The sequence below is a fragment of the Cervus elaphus genome, chromosome X (genome assembly GCF_910594005.1).
Source record: "Cervus elaphus chromosome X, mCerEla1.1, whole genome shotgun sequence".
Taxonomy (NCBI): Eukaryota; Metazoa; Chordata; class Mammalia; order Artiodactyla; family Cervidae; genus Cervus; species Cervus elaphus.
The window spans coordinates 121,425,573-121,443,902 of NC_057848.1; the positions used below are offsets into that span (position 1 = coordinate 121,425,573).

General features: G+C 39.2%; 1 protein-coding gene across 2 annotated transcripts in view; it reads right to left on the reverse strand.

The window, feature by feature from the left end:
• Window positions 1-3,890: 3,890 nt before the first annotated feature.
• Window positions 3,891-18,330, reverse strand: part of ZNF81 (zinc finger protein 81) — a 93,965-nt gene continuing 79,525 nt past the window's right edge. For both annotated transcript variants that reach the window (XM_043895192.1, XM_043895191.1), the window contains exon 6: window positions 3,891-9,400. In XM_043895192.1, coding sequence (XP_043751127.1) covers window positions 7,692-9,400 — 1,709 coding nt within the window. In that variant the 3' untranslated portion in view covers window positions 3,891-7,691. The remainder of the gene's footprint in view (window positions 9,401-18,330) is intronic.

Below are 18,330 nucleotides of genomic sequence, written 5' to 3' on the forward strand. Positions count from 1 at the left end.
ATCACATGGCAGAAACATACAAGAAAAATAGCAGGTTAATCTAAGACTTCTCAATGGCACCACTCAATTTTAGAAGAGTGATGCTTACCAAGTTCTCAGGAAAAAAAAAGTGTAACATTAACAATCAGGGTTCATTTGGGGAAGTGGATTAATTATGAGTATAATGAAATAAGGAATTTTAAAATGTGAATTAGATCATGCACAATTGTGGGAGTAGCTGGGGAAGTAAAGGTATGGAAGGGGAAGCTGGAAGATTAGAGAAGTCACTAAACCAGTGTTTTTGAAACACTGGCATGGGTGGATAAGTCAGTGCTTGCAAGAAAATCTGAGAAGCCAGGCACATTCAGCTGCTTAAGTAAGACTGTGAAAGGGGAGCTGATGAAGAAGTCTATGAAGAGCTGTTGCCTTTGTGGGCTGCAGCCAGGCATTGACCGGCAGGCCGAAGGCCACTGTAGGTCAGCAGGGCTGGGAGACAAGTGAAAGTTGCTCAGTCTTGTCTGACTTTTTGCCAGACCATGGACTCGACTGGTCCATGAAGTTCTCCAGGCCAGAATACTGGAGTGGGTAGCCGTTCCCTTCTCCAGGGAATCTTCCCAACCCAGGGATTGAACCTGGCGTCTTCTGCATTACAGGCAGATTCTTTACCAGCTGAGCTACCAGAGAAGCCCTGGCTGGGAGATAGAAAGGGCTGAATACAGAGTGGAAGAGAGTGAAGAAATGTTAAGACCTAGGTATCTCTGCATTTGTCCTTCTCTGAATCTAATCTCAAACTTTTGGAGTAATGGTTGCTCCTTCATTTTGACCTCCCAAATCTCATGCAATTTCTACTTTTGGCTGACTCTAACTTGGAATCACAAAGGACTCTTGAAAACACATTTCTAAGTATAACCTAGACAATAGAGTAATGCAGCCCAATAGCCTAATATTTTTTTCTACTGGAAAAATTCTGTGGTCAAGTACCACCTGAGTTCAGAAATCCCTTCAAATTTGCTCAGTTGTTTTCCTTAAATTCACTTCTAAATAACACCACAGGTAATAATGACCTCCTTGTCACAAAATCCAAGAACCAGTTTTCCATCCTCATGTGAATTGACCTTTAGTCTGGAAAGTTCCTCCACTGAAACCTTTCTTGGAAACACTCTGTTGTCTATGAGTCACTCTCTCATCTGGTATGTTTTCTTCTCTCTGGCTGCTCCTTCCCATTATCCTCTATACATGAATCTTTCTTGGCCTGGCCCTCAAAATGTGGTAACAAGCCTTGGTCCTTGGCCTGCTTTTCCCGTCACTCTAAACATTTTCTTTAGGTAGTTGGAGACTAAGACACCACAGATAAAGCCCTCAAATCTTGCCCAATCATAGAGAATGGTAGGGGGACCTTGGCAGACTCAGGAAGTGGTGTCTATCTAGTATTCATCAAGAACTCCCCACGCTTTATATAGAAAAATGCATTAATTTATTTTGAGTAATTGTGTACCCCCAAAGATATGTTGAGGGGCTTCCCCAGTGGCTCAGCAGTAGATTCCACCTGCAATGCAGAAAACGCAGGTTCGATCCCTGGGTCGGGATGATCCCCTGGAGGAGGAAATGGCAACCCACTCCAGTATTCTTGTCTGGAGAATCCTGTAGACAGAGGAGCCTGGTGGGCTACAGTCCACAGGGTACACAAAGAGTTGGACACAACTGAAGTGACTTAGCAGTAGCAGCAGCAAATATATGTTGAAGTCCTAACTGCCAGTACCTCAGAATGTGAACTCACTTGATAACAGAGTCTTTACAGAAGTAATCAAGTTAAAATGAGGTCATTAGTGTGGGCCTAATCCAGTATGACTGTGTTCTTATAAAAAAGGGAAAGTTAGACACAGAGACAGACATGCAGAGGGAACACGACGTGGAGACACTCAGGAAGAAAATGGCTGTGTGACTGGAGTGATGCATCCACAAGTCAAAGAATACTTGAGACTATCAGAAGCTAGGAGAGAAGCAGGAAACAATTCCTTCTCTAGTGCCTTCAGAGGAAGTGTGGCCCTGCTGACACCTTGATTTCAGACTTCTGGCCTCACAATACATTTCTGTTGAAGCCACTCAGTTTGTGGAACTATATTATAATAGCCCTAGGAAGTTTATACTCATCTCACGTTGAAACTATGAGATATGTACTACTGTGAATATCCTTTACAGCTGAATAAATCAGTACAGAGAGATTACTAACTTGCTTAAGGTCACAGAGCTAGTAACTGGTAGAGTCAGGATTGAAACCCTAGCCATTGGTTCCTGAGCCTATCTACACAGCCATTATGAAAACTGCCTCTTAATATTTTAAACAGCATTGCTAAGTTGAAAAAGGGGTGTATAAATAAATCTTAATATGCAAATAGTTGAATAAGTTATTGCATATCCACCCTGCAAACTATGATGCAATTATTCAAAAAAGTTATTATTCAGTAATAAAGCAAGCAGAGATAATTGTGTGACATGATCCCATATTCGAAAGTCAAAGAAGAAAACAATCCTTATATAGCTTTTATCTGATTATAAGCATGTAACATATGTTTATCTATATATAATTTATATGAGCACAGATTAAAACATGAAAGCGTTCATAGTAGTTAATTAGTATTTGTTATCTGTTCTGGATAAATAGTGGAGGAAAGTCAGTAAATAATAAATGTATTAGGTAGCTTTTTCTGGGTAACAAGCCTCCCAAAACTTAGTGGCTTAAAACAATAAACATTTTAATCAATGATTCTGTGAGTTGTCTGGGATCAGTGGGGTCGATGGCAGACCTTTTCTAGTCTAAAAACAGATTGCCCTAAAATTCAGCAGCTTAAAACATTTACTCTCTTGTGGTTTCTGTGGGTCAGGAATTCAGGCAAGGCTCAGAAGTGTGCCTTTGGCTGAAGGTCTTTCATGAAGTTGCAGTCAAAGTGTCAGCTAAGCCTATGGTCATATTTGAAGACCAGATTGGGAGAATATGCTCCCAAACTCACCCACATGGGTCTTTCCATAGAGCTGCCTCATGCTTCCCCTAAGGTGAACCAACTGAGAGTGAGAGCATCCAAAATGGAAGCCCCAGTCTTTCTGTAACCTAATCTTGGAAGTGACATCCCATTACCTCTGCCTCATTCTATTCACTAGAACCAAGTCATTAGCCTGGTGCAAACTCATCGGAACAGAATTATACAAAGGTGTAGATACCAGGAGGTGGGGATCATGATACAAGGTCGTCCCAGAGGCTGCTGACCACAGCTGGCTTGACCATGGTTACATGGATATAATGGCTTCATTCACATATCTTGCAGGTGAAATCTAGCCGGTTTAGGGTACTTCAATTGGGATGGCGCATCTCTGCTCCACTGCTGCTCCATAAGGTCTCTCATAGCATAACTCAGGCTTTTCCACACTTGGGCTCAGGATTTCAAAGAGCAGCAATAGTGGGCAAACCTCAATGTGCAAGTACTTCTCAAGCCTCTGCTAGTGTCATATTTGCTAATATCCCGTTGACCAAAGAAATGACCAAATCCAGTTTCAAGGGCTGGAGAAATGGACTCTACCTCTTGGGTAAAGTGGTAAAGTCATGTGGAAAGGGGGCATATATTCTGATAGTAGCGGCCAAAGGAGACCATCCAGACATCTGGATTCTGGATAGAATGCAGACACTTGGAAAGAGCTTAGCTCCCATTCTTACAATTAGAAAAAAATCCTGGTAATCTACAAAATCATAACTTTCCTTGAATTCATCAGGGAGCTAATGTCATAGGGGAACAAATTAGTTTGATATATAAGACAAATGCCTCAGAGAAGGCAGGAAGTTATCACTGGGTTATCTGTGGCAGAGCAGGAAAGAAGATGGGTCCACCACACCAGAAGTAAGAATTCAGCAAGAATCTTAAAGAGGATATCAGAGCTCTGAGAGCTGGGGACATAGGCCCCCACTTGCAGGTTCTTCTCCATAGACCTCCACTGGTTGCTCATAAGAAACATCAGGGGTAGGGTGGGAGACTGGAGAAAGCCTATCTCAGTGGTGTAGGCCTTTAGGGGCACAGCTGCTGATACAGAAATGGCCAAAGCCCTGATGGGACCCTACTCCCTCACAGAATAAAAACCTTAAGCCACTGGGTGAAGTGCAGCAAACCTTGTTGCCCCCAAGACATAGTTAAAGATCTACTGTAGCTAGAGGAAAGGAAAAGGAAAGGGCAGGAATCCTCCCTAGGTTCAGACCATTTAAAGCCTTCTATTAATACTAATGGGAAGGGCAGGATCACTGAAAAAGCTTCACCTTCCAAGATCTAGGGATATAGGGCCTGTCTAAGACTGAGGCTGGCCCCAGACAACTCCTGCCCTCCCACTTATCAGGTCACCAAGACCCAGGTAATAATAAAAGTCTGCTACTAAGGGAGAGGCAAGAGGTAGAGAGAGAGACTCTCCACGTATAAGCACATTAAGAAAGGCCTAAAGGCAAGGGTGGTGCAGTAATACTGAGATAAATTATCTGGAAAATCAGTGCCTACTGGAAGCACAAGGTAACACTAGAGAAGTTTGAAGTCATTGATACATTGCAGGTAAAGAGAGCAATAACAACACCTAAACACCAGAACAAATCCTGACTAGCTGGCCTCAATTCCCCTATGCCAATGACCTATAAGGAAAGTAACATGTCTACTCCCAGGAATTAAATATTCACCTCAGTTTCTACTATCCTACATATAACATCTGGCATTCAGCCAAATATTACATGCAAAACAGCAAGAATAAACAATCCACTGTCAAGAGACAAAGCAATCAACAGATCCAGGTTCAGTTGATCTAGTTGTTGAAACTGTCAAACAAGGAGTTTAAAATAACAATGATTAGTATGTTAAAGAGGGTAGTGGAAAATGTAAACAACAGGTATGAACATGTGGGGAATTTCAGCAGAGATGAAAACTCTTTCAAATTCAAATGGACAATCTAGAAATAAAAAGAAAACATAACTGAGATAAAGACTGCCTTCAATAGGTTCATCAGTAGATCTGACAGAGCCAGGGTAGAGGTTAAAATCAGTGACCTTGAAGATAGGTTAATAGAAATTATCCCAACTGAAACACAAAGCAAAATAATGACTGAAAATAGGCATACATATAGGGATGGAAAATTGTAGTATTTTCTATCACAGTCTCTCTTCCGATAATAAATTATTTACATTATCACACCAGGCAAAATACATTCACCCCCATTCCAAGACCTCTAAGACTTCTATATCAGATTCAGATATGGTTGAGGTTCCTTGGGTGCAGATTCTCAGTTTTTTTAATCCAGAGACCTGTGAACTAAATGACAAGTTATATGACCGCCTCCCAAACCCAACACACACATACTCACACACGTGCATACACATAAATATAAATACAATAGTGAGATAGGGACAGGATAACTGTAACAGATACTTCCATTCAAAAAGGGAAGGAAAAAGAGGCATTTATCAATCACTGTTCAATAATAATTCTGAAATCCCACAGAGCAAATACTGTCAGGTCTCTCTGCTCCAGGGGCAAAAAGTGTTTCTTGTTTAGGTCATAGTTCTGCCTGGGAATGGCTTCCCAGTCCATTTTAGTACACTGTTCTTGGATCTTCTCTCTGAGACGGCCTTCTTTTCCCATAAGAAATGGCCCATGTTTGCAGCTGAGTAACTTTCACAGCTTGCTTCCTGTTCACAGAAGTTAAGAGAGGGGAGTCCATTTTTCACTTTGGACTTTTCCAGTCTTTTTAAGTCCAACCTGGAGGTAGTTTTGTTAGTAAAACTCTGTTAAAAATGTTGCAAGTTTTCTATGAGTCTGGTTTGTATTTACTATATGTCCCAAACGCAACATCAACAATTTTTTTTAACATGGGCCCCTCTCTACTTTGAACAGTGAGTCAGGCTATTGGGACACTGTTGACAAGTTTTTAGGAGATGTTTAGCTTAGCTGACAGGGTCTCCCAAACACCAACTTAAAATATTTTACACATTTTATCAAAGGGTCTTAGAGCCACATCTATGATTTGATCTCTACTCTGGAGGTCACTTTTTCACCTTGAGAATATTTTGATGGCTGGAGAGACTGGAGATGTGAGACAGTTATTTTCCAACTCAGCCAAGTCCTGTTTTTTTGGGTGTTTCTTCTGAACTCTGATTGCAAATGGAACAGTTATTTACTTAGTTCATATTTTTCTTTCTGCATTTTATCATATGCAGCTAAAAGAAGCAAACAGATACTTCAACATTCTGTTGGAAATCTCTTTAGCCCGATCCACAAGTTCATTTGGTATATTCTCTATCTTTCCACAGAGTATGGTAGCTGTTTTGTTATTTTTTCCCTTGTTAGACAACATGGACTGCCATCTTCTGCAGACTTTCTTAACAGTTTTCCTCATTGCTTTTCCAGTCTCCGCCTGCTGCCCAGGCCCAAAGTTGATGCCACATGTTTTATATTTTGATACAACACCCCCAGTAGGTGTACACTTTTATGTATTACTCAGCATTTGCTGTGTAACAGACTACACCAAACTTAGTAGCTTAAAACAATAATCATTTTATCTATCTCATAATTCTCCAGGTTGGTTGGGATGACTAGTATGGCTCTTCTGGTGTGGCCTGGCATGGCTGGGGCTGGAGGTTGAAGAAGGCCTTACTCCCACATCTGGCATTTGGTCTAAGGGGCTTCATCTGGGTTGGTTCATCTCTGTTCCATGTGGTTTCACATCCCTTAGTAATCTGAGCTTCTTCACATGAAGGTCTCAGAATTCCAAAGAGCGGCAAGAAAGGGTAAGTCTCAAGGCAGGCTTTTCACACCTCTCCAGCATCTTCTTGAATCTCTTTGTTAATGTATATTGGCCCAAGCAATTCACATGGCCAAACTCAGAGTCAAGGAGTAGAGAGAGAGCTCTGCCTCTTAATAAGAGAAGCAACAGTAATATTAAAAACAGGGGTGCATAAAAGGATGGGAGAGAGCTGTGGTTATTTTTGCATTGTACCACAATGAAGGAAGATAGAAATATGATGTCACGGAAATCAACATATATGACATGATTATATTTATGTGTTTGTGTAAAATTATATCAGCAGACGAGTGTATGTATAAAACCTTAATGAATTTAAAACTGTGGATTCACATGAGCAAAATATTCAGTAGCAAACATATTTGATAGACACAAATACATTAAATAAAAAAAAGAATTTCAACTCAATTATTCCTCCCATTGTGCAATGTGTTTTGCTACAAACAGATCTGAGAGCAGGTCTACACATCAAATATATTATTTTGTTGCCCTACCTTTCATTTTGTTGTCACTTTAAATTGCTTAATACAACACAATAAACATTACTGTCATTTATATAATTTTTCATAATCTATAAAGAATTTGGTAATAATTTGCCTTATAATACTTTCTACAGGAAGGCTTTTCCTAATCTCTCAAACTGATAACATTTTCCCCAGTATGAATTCAATTATATTTTGTGAGGCTGTGCAAATATGGAAATTCCTCATCATTCAATGCATTCTTAGAGGGTCTCTTCTGAATAATTTTTCTCATCTCAGGTGAAAGAGCCTGACAAATTCTTTTTATTATGCAATGCATTCAATATATGATCTGTCTTGGTTAAATTTTATAATACACACTTAGACCTGATTTCTGTGATAAGGCTTTCTCATTTTCAAGAAACAGGGTTACTTTCATGTATGAATATTGCGATGCATACTCAGAACTGATTTCTGAGTGAAGCCTTTTCCACAGTCACTACATTTATAGGGTTTATCTCCAGTATGAATTGTCTGGTGTTTATTGAAATTTGATCTGTCTGTGAAAGCTTTCCCACATTCTGCACATATATATGGTTTCTCTCCTGTGTGAATTCGCTGATGTACTTTGAGGTGTGGTTTCTTTGAGAAGGATTTGTCACAGTCAGAACATTTATAAGGCTTCTCTGTAGTATGGATTCTCTGATGTGTAAGTAACTCTGACTTCTGGATGAAGGCCCTCCCACAATCAGCACAAACAAAGGGTTTCTCTCGAGTATGAATAGTCTGGTGTTTATTGAAATTTGACCTATCCGTGAAGGCTTTCCCACATTCAGCACATATATAAGACTTCTCTCCAGTGTGAGATTTCTGGTGAGTATTCAGATTTGACCTGTTGGTAAAGGCCTTACCACAGTCAGTGCATATGTAGGGTTTCTCTCCTGTGTGAATTCGCTTATGCATCTGGAGTTGTGACTTAGAAGGGAAAGATTTCCCACAGTCATTGCATTCATAAGGCTTCTCTCCAGTATGAATTCTTTGATGTGCAATCAAGTGTGCCTTTTGGATGAAGGCCTGACCACATTCAGTACATATGTAGGATCTCTCTCCTGAGTGAATTCTCTGATGCATTCTGAGTGTTGATTTTTGGGTAAAGGCTTTCCCACACTCACTGCACTTATGGTGTCTCTCTCCAGTATGAATTTTCTGATGTACATTTAGGGCTGAGTTCAGGGAGAAGCCTTTCCCACATTCACTGCATTGATAAAGCTTTTCTCCAGTATGAGTTGTCTGATGCCTTAGGAGAGATGACACTTGGAAAAATGATTTTCCACATTCATGACATTTATAGGGTTTTTCTCTAGTATGAATTTTCTCATGCATAATTAATTCTGAATTCTGGATGAATGCCTTTCCACACTCAGAACATATATATAGCTTTTCATCTCTATGAACTCTCAAATAAATACTGAGTAGTGGCTTCTGTGTAAAAACATTTACACATTTCCTAAGTTCATGAGGTTTATCCATAGTATGAATTCTCTGAGGTGCAAAGAGTTGTGACCTCTGGGTGAAGATCTTCCCAAGTTCAGTACACATATTTGCTTTCTCCCCAACAGGAAACTTCAGATTGTGACGGAGTGCTTGTTTGAAGCCGAAGACTTTTCCACACTGATTGCTGTCACAGAATTTCACTCCAGTGTGTGTATTTTCATGGTTAGTATAAGAAGAGCTCTGGGTGAAAACTTGACTGTGTCCAATAATTTTATCAAAGTTCTTTGTTGCATTGCTTTCACTATGAATATGTACATCTAAATTATGCTTTAAATTCTTCCCAAATGAGTTACATTTATGGGGTCTTTTCTGTGAAGGAATACAATTTGGGCCTGGATGAATAAATTTTCCACTGTTTTTATATTCATAATCCCACTCTGTATTCAATATTTTCTTATTGGTGAAAGCAGCATGACTCAGAGGTTTGTTCTGCTTTTCCTGGTAGCTTTTTATCTGTTCAGCATCTTGCCACAGTACTTCTAAAATGGAATACAATGAATCATCTTTTGCATCTTCACCTTCCATTTCACCATGAAATGAAACTTTTCCAGAAATTCTTTTTTGTAAGGTTTTAATCCCAAACTTTCCATCTAAAAAGAGAAAAAAAGTAAAATGACACAAAGAATACATAGCAGAAGATTAAGAGGTACACTTAGGTTAATCCAAATTGGTCACAGAGAAACCAGTAAATCTGATGATGATGAGGATGACAATCATGACAATAACAGAAAATAAATAAGTAGCACTTATTATGTGCTAAGCGCTTACATTATTTGGTGGTACAGGCATTGTTCTACAAAATATATACATATCAACTCATTTAGTCCTTTCAAAAGTCTTATGAAGTATCTTATACACCACTGTAGATAAGGAAAGTGAAGTTCAGAATAATTACACATATATTCAGTATTGGAGATTGGAGTTCAACATAAGCAATCTAGCTCTGTTTTGGCGGGGATATCAAGTAAGGTGGACTGAAGATTAAACAGAGAAGGGTTTTAAGGGGAAACATCTGTGGAAAGCCTAGGCTTGAATGGGTAACTGAGTCTAAGTCCTCATTAGCTTTCCATTCTAAATTCTCACTAATCTCACTGCTTCTTGCTTATCACCATCAATATCAAATTAATGTGATAAAAATAGTTAAGTTTGCTAAGAGAGTAGATCCTACAAGTTCTCATTACAAAGAAAATCTTTTCCTTTTCATTTTTGTATCTATATAATATGATGTTAACTAAACTTACTGTGGCAATCATTTCACAATATATGTATGTCAAGTTATTATGCTGTACACCTTAAACTTATACAATGCTGTATGTCAATTATACCTCAATAAAACTAAAAAATTAATTTATTCATGTCTATAGGAAAAATACTGTGGTCATAGCCATTTTGACCCATACAAACAATAAATGGATGTCTATACTCCAACTCTCCATCCAAGTGTAACAGTTTCCTTGGAAATAAAATTAAATATATTTAATAAGAAGTACAAAATGAGAGTGATGAAAAGCCATCTGTGGTAGAATGAAAGCTGACCACTACAATCTGTTTCACCATTCTTTTGCATTAATGGATTAGTAACCAGGAATATGGCTGCCCAGTCATATGACATTTCTCAGCCTCCTTTGAAAATTGTGACCAGGTGACAATGTTCTCCACAGAATATGAGAGAAAACGTTGGGTGCCACCTTCAAACCAAAGCATTGAAACAGTAGGCATATTTTCTCTATACCTTTTACCTTCATGCTTACTAAAACCTGGATTTGAGAGCAACATGGATTCAAACATGCAGATGTCACAAAAATTCAAGAGATGGTGGAGCTGAGTAATGGATTCATGAATAAGCAGAAGCAGCTAGGTTTTCCAATGGCCTGTGATATTAGAGACTTTATATGTAAGAAATAAAATTCTATACTTAAGTCATTATATCTAATGCTGTCTTTATTACTGTGAATTAACACTGTGTGAATTAACACAATTAATACACTATTCTTGCCAAGAGTGAATCACAGATTTTCCATTACCAATATAGTTCATTATTATATTATATTCTCAATAATATATTGAGAATATATTATAATATATTATTCAATAATATATTGAGAATATATTATATATATATATTGAGAATATAATATATTATTCAATAATATATTGAGAATATATTATATTCTCAATAATAACTGAAAAATGGAAGAACTGTACACTATCTCATCAGCAAGAGTTTTTAGATATTGAGAATGCTCGGAGTCATCAAATCCAGTTTTCCCCTGTTAGTCAGTTAGATACTGTACTCTCAATATATGTCCAGTCCAAAAATCTCATCCTCTTATTCTTAAGTTGCATTGTATTCTCATATATTTGGCTTTAATTTATTTGGAAGTTACTAACCCCTGGATTCCTAGGCTAGATTTCAGACGTGGTTTTACTTTTCACTTTATTAAACACTTAAATGTATATAAAATGTCTAAGTTGTAAATAAAACATAACTTCTAACCCATTGCTGTATTGGACAACAGTTAGATCACCAGTACCAATATTCATCATAAACATTTGCTTCTGCAGTGAAAAGCTTCCTGAGCCCTTTACTGAGCCCACAGATTCAGTGAACCGTACAGAAATGGAGAGTCATCTGTTTAGAAAGAGCTGAGCATGCAAGCTAGCATTCTCACTGCCACTCAATAAAATGGCTCACAAAAGTCCAGTTTATTCTCAAATAAAAGGAAAGGTTAATATCCTCTTCCTCCACTCCTGCTTTTATCTTTTGTGTCATTTAAAAATATCTGTGTGCTTAATTAAATGGTTTTGTTGTTGCTGTTCAGTCGGTAGGTTGTGCCCGACTCTTTGTAACTCCATGGACCATAGCACATCAGGCTCCTCTGTGTTCCACTATCTTCCAGAGTTTCCTCAAATTCATGTCCGTTGAGGCAGTGATGCTGTCTAACCATCTCATCCTCTGCTGCCCACTTCTCCTCTTGCCTTCAATCTTTTCCAGCATCAGGGTCTTTTCCAATGAGTTGGCTCTTCACATCAGGTGGCCAAAGTATTGGAGCTCCAGCTTCAGCAACACTCTTCCAATGAATATTCAGGACTGATGTCCTTTAGGACTGACTGGTTGATCTCCTTGCAGTCCAGGGGATGCTCAAGAGTCTTCTCCAGCATAATTCAAAAGCATTAATTCTTCATTGCTCAGCCTTCTTTATGTTCCAACTCTCACATCCATACATGACTACTGGACCATAGCTTTGACTATATGAACCTTCGTCAGCAAAATAATGTCTCTCTGTTTTAATACTCTGCCTAGGTTTGTCATAGGTTTTCTTCTAAGGAGCAAGTGTCCTTTAATTTTGTGGCTGCAGTCACCATCCACAGTGATTTTGGATATCAAGAAAATAAAATCTGTCACTGTTTCTAATTTTTCCCCTTCTATTTGCCATGAAGTGATGGGACCAGATGTCATGCTCTTAGTTTTTTTTTTTTTAATGCTGCATTTCAAGTCAGCTTTTTCACTCTCCTCTTTCACGTTCATCAAGAGGCTCTTTAGTTCCTCTTCACCATCTACCATTAGAGTGGTATCATCTGCATATCTGAGATTGTTGATATTTCTCCCAGCAATCTTGATTCCAACTTGTGATTCATCCAGGTTGGCATTTTGCATAATGTACTCTACATATAAGTTAGATAAACAGGGTGACAATATACAGCCTTGTTATACTCCTTTCCTAATTTTGAACCAGTTCATTGTCCCATGTCTGGTTCTAACCATTGCTTCTTGACCTACACACAGGTCTCTCAAGAGACAAGTAAGGTGGTCTGGTATTCCCATCTCTTTAAGAATTTTCCACAGTTTGTTGTGATCCATAGTCAATGGCTTTAGTGCAGTCAATGAAGCAGATGTTTTTCTGGAATTCCCTTGCTTTCTCTATGATCCAACGAATGTTGGTAATTTGATCTCTGGTTCCTCTGCCTCTTTGAAACCCAGCTTGTACATCTGGAAGTTCTCTATTCATGTACTGTTGAAGCCTAGCTTGAAGGATTTTGAGCATAACCTTGCTAGCATGTGAAATGAGTCCAACTGTACAGTGGTTTGAACATTCTTTGGCATTGCCCTTTTTTTGGGATTGGAATGAAAACACCTTTTCCAGTCCTGTGGCCAATGCTGAATTTCCCAAGTTTGCTGACATATTGAGTGCAGCACTTTAACAGCATCATGTTTTTGACAATTATGATAATGCTGATACGAACATTCCTGTACATTTATTTTAGTGGATGTATGTGCTCAGTTCAGTTCAGTTTAGTCGCTCAGTCGTGTCCGACTCTTTGCAGTCCCATGGACTGCAGCATGCCAGGCCTCCCTGTCCATCACCAACTCCCGGAGCTTACTCAAACTCATGTCCATCGAGTCAGTGATGCCATCAAACCATCTCATCCTCTGCTGTCCCCTTCTCTGCCCACTTTCAATCTTTCCTAGCATCAGGGTCGTTTCCAGTGAGTCAGTTCTTCATATCAGGTGGCCAAAGTATTGGGAGTTTCAGCTTCAGCATCAGTCCTTCCAATGAATATTCAGGACTGATTTCCTTTAGGATTGACTGGTTTGATCTCCTTGCAATCCAAGGGACTTACAAGAGTCTTCTTCAATACCACAGTTCAAAAAGATCAATTCTTTGGTGCTCAGCTTTCTTTATAGTCCAACACTCTCATCCTTACATGACTACTGGAAAAACCATAGGGTTGACTAGACAGAGCTCTGTTGGCAAAGTAATGTCTCTGCTTTTTTTTTTTTTTTTTGTCTTGTTTTATTTTGTTCTCCACTTCTTTTTTTTTCATTTATTTTTATTAGTTGGAGGCTAATTACTTTACAATATTGTAGTGGTTTTTGTCATACATTGACATGAATCAGCCATGGATTTACATGTATTCCCCATCCCGATCCCCCCTCCCACCTCCCTCTCTACCCGATCCCTCTGGGTCTTCCCAGTGCACCAGGCCCGAGCACTTGTCTCATGCATCCAACCTGGGCTGGTGATCTGTTTCACCCTAGATAATATACATGTTTCAATGCTGTTCTCTCAAAACATCCAACCCTCGCCTTCTCCCACAGAGTCCAAAAGTCTGTTCTGTACATCTGGAGCCCATTATACAGAGTGAAGTAAGCCAGAAAGATAAAGACCATTACAGTATACTAACACATATATATGGAATTTAGAAAGATGGTAATGATAACCCTATATGCAAAACAGAAAAAGAGATACAGATGTACAGAACAGACTATGTCTCTGCTTTTTAATACGCTGTCTAGGTTGGTCACAGCTTTTCTTCCAAGGAGCAAACGTCTTTTAATTTTATGGCTGCAGTCACCATCTGCAGTGATTCTGGAGCCCCCCAAAATAGTCTCTCACTGTTTCCATTGTTTCCCCATCTATTTGCCATGAAGTGATGGGACCGGATGCCATGATCTTAGTTTTTTTAATGTTGAGTTTTAATCAAACTTTTTCACTCTCCTCTTTCACTTTCATCAAGAGGGTCTTTAGTTCTTCTTCACTTTCCGCCATAAGGGTGGTGTCATCTGCATATCTGAGGTTATTGATATTTCTCCTGGCAATCTTGATTCCAGCCTGTGCTTCATCCAGCCTGGCATTTCACATGATGTATTCTACATATAAGTTAAATAAGCATGGTGACAATATACAACCTTGACATATTCCTTTCCTGATTTGGATCCAGTCTGTTGTTCCATGTCCAGTTCTAACTGGTGCTTCTTGACCTGCATACAGATTTCTCAGGAGGCAAGTAAGGTGATCTGGTATTCCTATCTCTTTAAGAATTTTCCACAGTTGTTGTGATCCACACAGTCAAAGGCTTTGGGATAGTCAACAAAGCAGATGTTTTTTCTGGAACTCTCTTGCTTTTTTGATGATCCAGTGGATGTTGGCAATTTGATCTCTAGTTCCTCTGCCTTTTCTAAATCCACCTTGAACATCTGGAAGTTCATGGTTCACATACTGTTGAAGCCTAGCTCAAAGGATTTTGAGCATTACTTTGCTAGTGTGTGAGATGAGTGCAATTGTGCAGTAGTTTGAACATTCTTTGGCATTGCCTTTCTTTGGGATTGGAATGAAGTTGACCTTTTCCAGTCCTGTGGCCACTGCTGAGTTTTCCAAATTTGTTGACATATTGAGTGCAGCACTTTCACAGCATCATCTTTTAGGATCTGAAATAGTTGAACTGGAATTCCATTGCCTCCAGTAGCTTTGTTTGTAGTGATGCTTCCTAAGGCCCACTTGACTTTGCATTCCAGGATGTCTGGCTCTAGGTGAGTGATCACACCATCATGGTTATTTGGGTCATGAAGATCTTTTTTTGTATAGTTCTTCTGTGTATTCTTGCCACCTCTTCTTAATATCTTCTGCTTCTGTTAGGTCCATACCACTTCTCTTAAATAAATGCCTAGAAGTGACATTCCTGAGATACAGAATAGCTATACATTTAGCATTAGTACATACTGCCAGTTTCCCAAATTGACTGAAAGAATTTACATTACTACCATCAATGCATATAAATTCCAGTTGCTCCAAAATCTTGATAACACTTGATATTGTCAGTCTTTTACATTTTAGCCATTGTTCTGTTTTATTTATGTGTGTAGGGTTGTCTGATTGTGGTTTTAACTTACATTCCCCTGATTAATAATGATGTTCAACCTTTTCATATACACAACTATCATGCAGATACCTCTTTCTAAAAGTACCTGTTCAAGTCTTTTACCCATTTCTTTTTCTACTGGGTTGTCTGCCTTTTTCTTTTTGACTTCTACAAGTTCTTTATATATTCTGAATGTAAGTCATTTCTCAAATCTAGGTACTGTAAATATCTTCTCCCAGTTTGTGGCTTGCCTATTCACTTTCTTAATGATATCTTTTGGAGAAGAATATATTTTTTTTACTCTAATATAGTTCAACTTACTATGAAATGAGGTATAAAATGTTATTTTTTTGTTTTTGTTGTTATCCAAAAGAACTTCCCTGGTGGTCCAGTGGTTAAGAATCCACCTTTAAATTCAGGGGGCATGGGTTTGATCCCTGAATAGGGAACTAAGATTCCAATTCCACATTCAAGATTCCAATTCCACAAACCACGGGGCAACTTACAGAGAGCCAACACACCACAACTAGAGAAAGCCCACATGCCACAATGAAGACCCAGCACAGCCCAAAATTTTTTTTAAAGTACTCTTAATAAAAAATAACTTGTACAATACTGGGATTCTTTAAATGACAGGAAGGATTCACCAATGAGGAGAGGTTTTAAATTAGAGGTTAAAGTTCTTTAATGGATAAAAAGATCGCTAAAACTTCTCTGTTTTTGACATTTCTTGTAATTTTTGTTTTTCTAGGACTGTGTCCATTTCATCTCAGTTATCAAATTTGTTAGCATAAAGTTGGTCATGATATTTTCTTAATATTCAGTGGTGCAATTACCCCTGGTCACCAGAAACAGGTGCTCCAGGGGTATCCCCTGTGTGGCCTGCATGTACCCACCTATGGTGGTTGGGCCATAATTGGTGTGAGAATGCTGGTGGATGGATTGGCCCCCTGGAGCAGGAGCCACTTTTCAGGGGGCACTAGGGCCAGACAAGGCAGCTCACTGGGTGCAGTGTGATGTGTCTTCAGAGGAATACTGGATGCATGGTATTAGTGAGGCTGGTGGAGAGTGGAGAGTGACAGAAATGGTACCTGCCAGCACCAGGCCAGCTAGGTAGAAGGAGAGTGAAAAAATGGTGCCCACTAGCACTTCTGTCCCTAGAGAAAGTTTCACCAGATCCTTGCCCCTCTGGCACATGCTCTAAAACTAGTCAATGAATCTCATTCTCATATAGCCCAGGCACTTCCAAGCTGCTGCCTTTGGGACTCAGAGAGAGAAAGTCTGTATGTGAGCTCATCAAGAGTAAAATCTTAGTTTCTGACAATCATCCAGCTCTCCCAGATGTAAGTGCCACTGGTTTTCAAAGCCAGATGTTGTAGGGATTCATTTTCCTAGGGCAGGTATTCTGGGCTGAGAGGCCCAACATGGGATTCGAACCCCTTGCTCTTCAAGGGGGACCTCTGCAGTTATGATATCCCTCTTGCTTGCAGGCTGTCACACTGGGTGTGTGGGTTCTGAATAGACTGTGTCTCTGCCCCTCCTACATATCTCAATGTGGACTTTTCTTTATATCCTTAGATGTGGAAAATTTGTTCTGCTAGTCTTCATGTCATTTTCAGAGATAGTTGTTCTCTATGTAGTTATAGTTTAGGTGTGTTCATAGGAAGAGAAAGTGTTAGTCACTCAGTCATGTCTGCTCTTTACAACCCCATGTACTGTAGCCCATGGAATTCTCCAGGCAAGGATACTGGAGTGGGTAGTCATTCCCTTCTCCAGGGATTTTCCACACCCAGGGATCGAACCAGGGTCTCCTGCATTGCAAACAGATGGGGGAAAATGGAAAAATGGCAGATTTTATTTTCTTGGGCTCCAAAATCACTGAGGATGGTGACTGCAGCCATGAAATTAAAAGACACACACTCCTTGGAAGAAAAGCTATGACAAACCTAGACAGCATATTAAAAAGCAGAGACATCACTTTGCTGACAAGGTCTGCATAGTCAAAGCATGGTTTTTCCAGTAGTCATGTATGGATGTGAGAACTGGCCCATAAAGAAGGCTGAGTGCTGAAGAATTGATGGTGCTGGAGAAGGTGCTTGAGAATTCCTTGGACTGCAAGGAGAGCAAACCAATCCTAAAGGAAATCCTAAAGGAAATCAATCCTGAATATTCATTGGAAGGACTGATGCTAAAGCTGAAGCGCCAATACTATGGCCACCTGATGTGAAGAGCTGACTCACTGGAAAAGACCACCTGATGCTGGGAAAGATTGAAGACAGGAGGAGAAGGGGACAGGGAAGTCTGGTGTGCTGAAGTCCATGGGGTTGCAAAGAGTCGAACACGACTTAGTGACTGAACAACAAATGGGAAGAGATGAGCTCAGGATTTTCTCTTGATCTAAAGCAATAAATTTCTATCTGGGTGGTACTTCATCCCACACGTTCTGATGTGTCATACTTTCACTATCATTCTGCTCAAAATATTTCCTAATTCTATTATGGATTTTTCTTTGACTTATGGGCTATTTGTATATATGTTGCTTACTTTCAAAACATTCAGGTATGTTCTAATTATCTCTCTGTTCAGAGATTTGATTTATTTCAATAGTAATTACAGAACATATAATGCATGATTCCAACCCTTTGAAATTTGTTGCCATTAGTTTTATGTCCCAAAATACGGTCTATTTTTGTTAGTGGGCCACATGCACTTGAAAAGAATGTGTATTCTACAGTTGTGGGATGTAGAGAACTATGTATGTCAATTAGGTCATACTGGTATATCATGTTCAAATCTTTACAGATTCTTTTGTCTGTAAACAGACAAAAATCAGTTACTGAGATAGGAATGTCAAAGTCTCTGATTATGAATATGTATT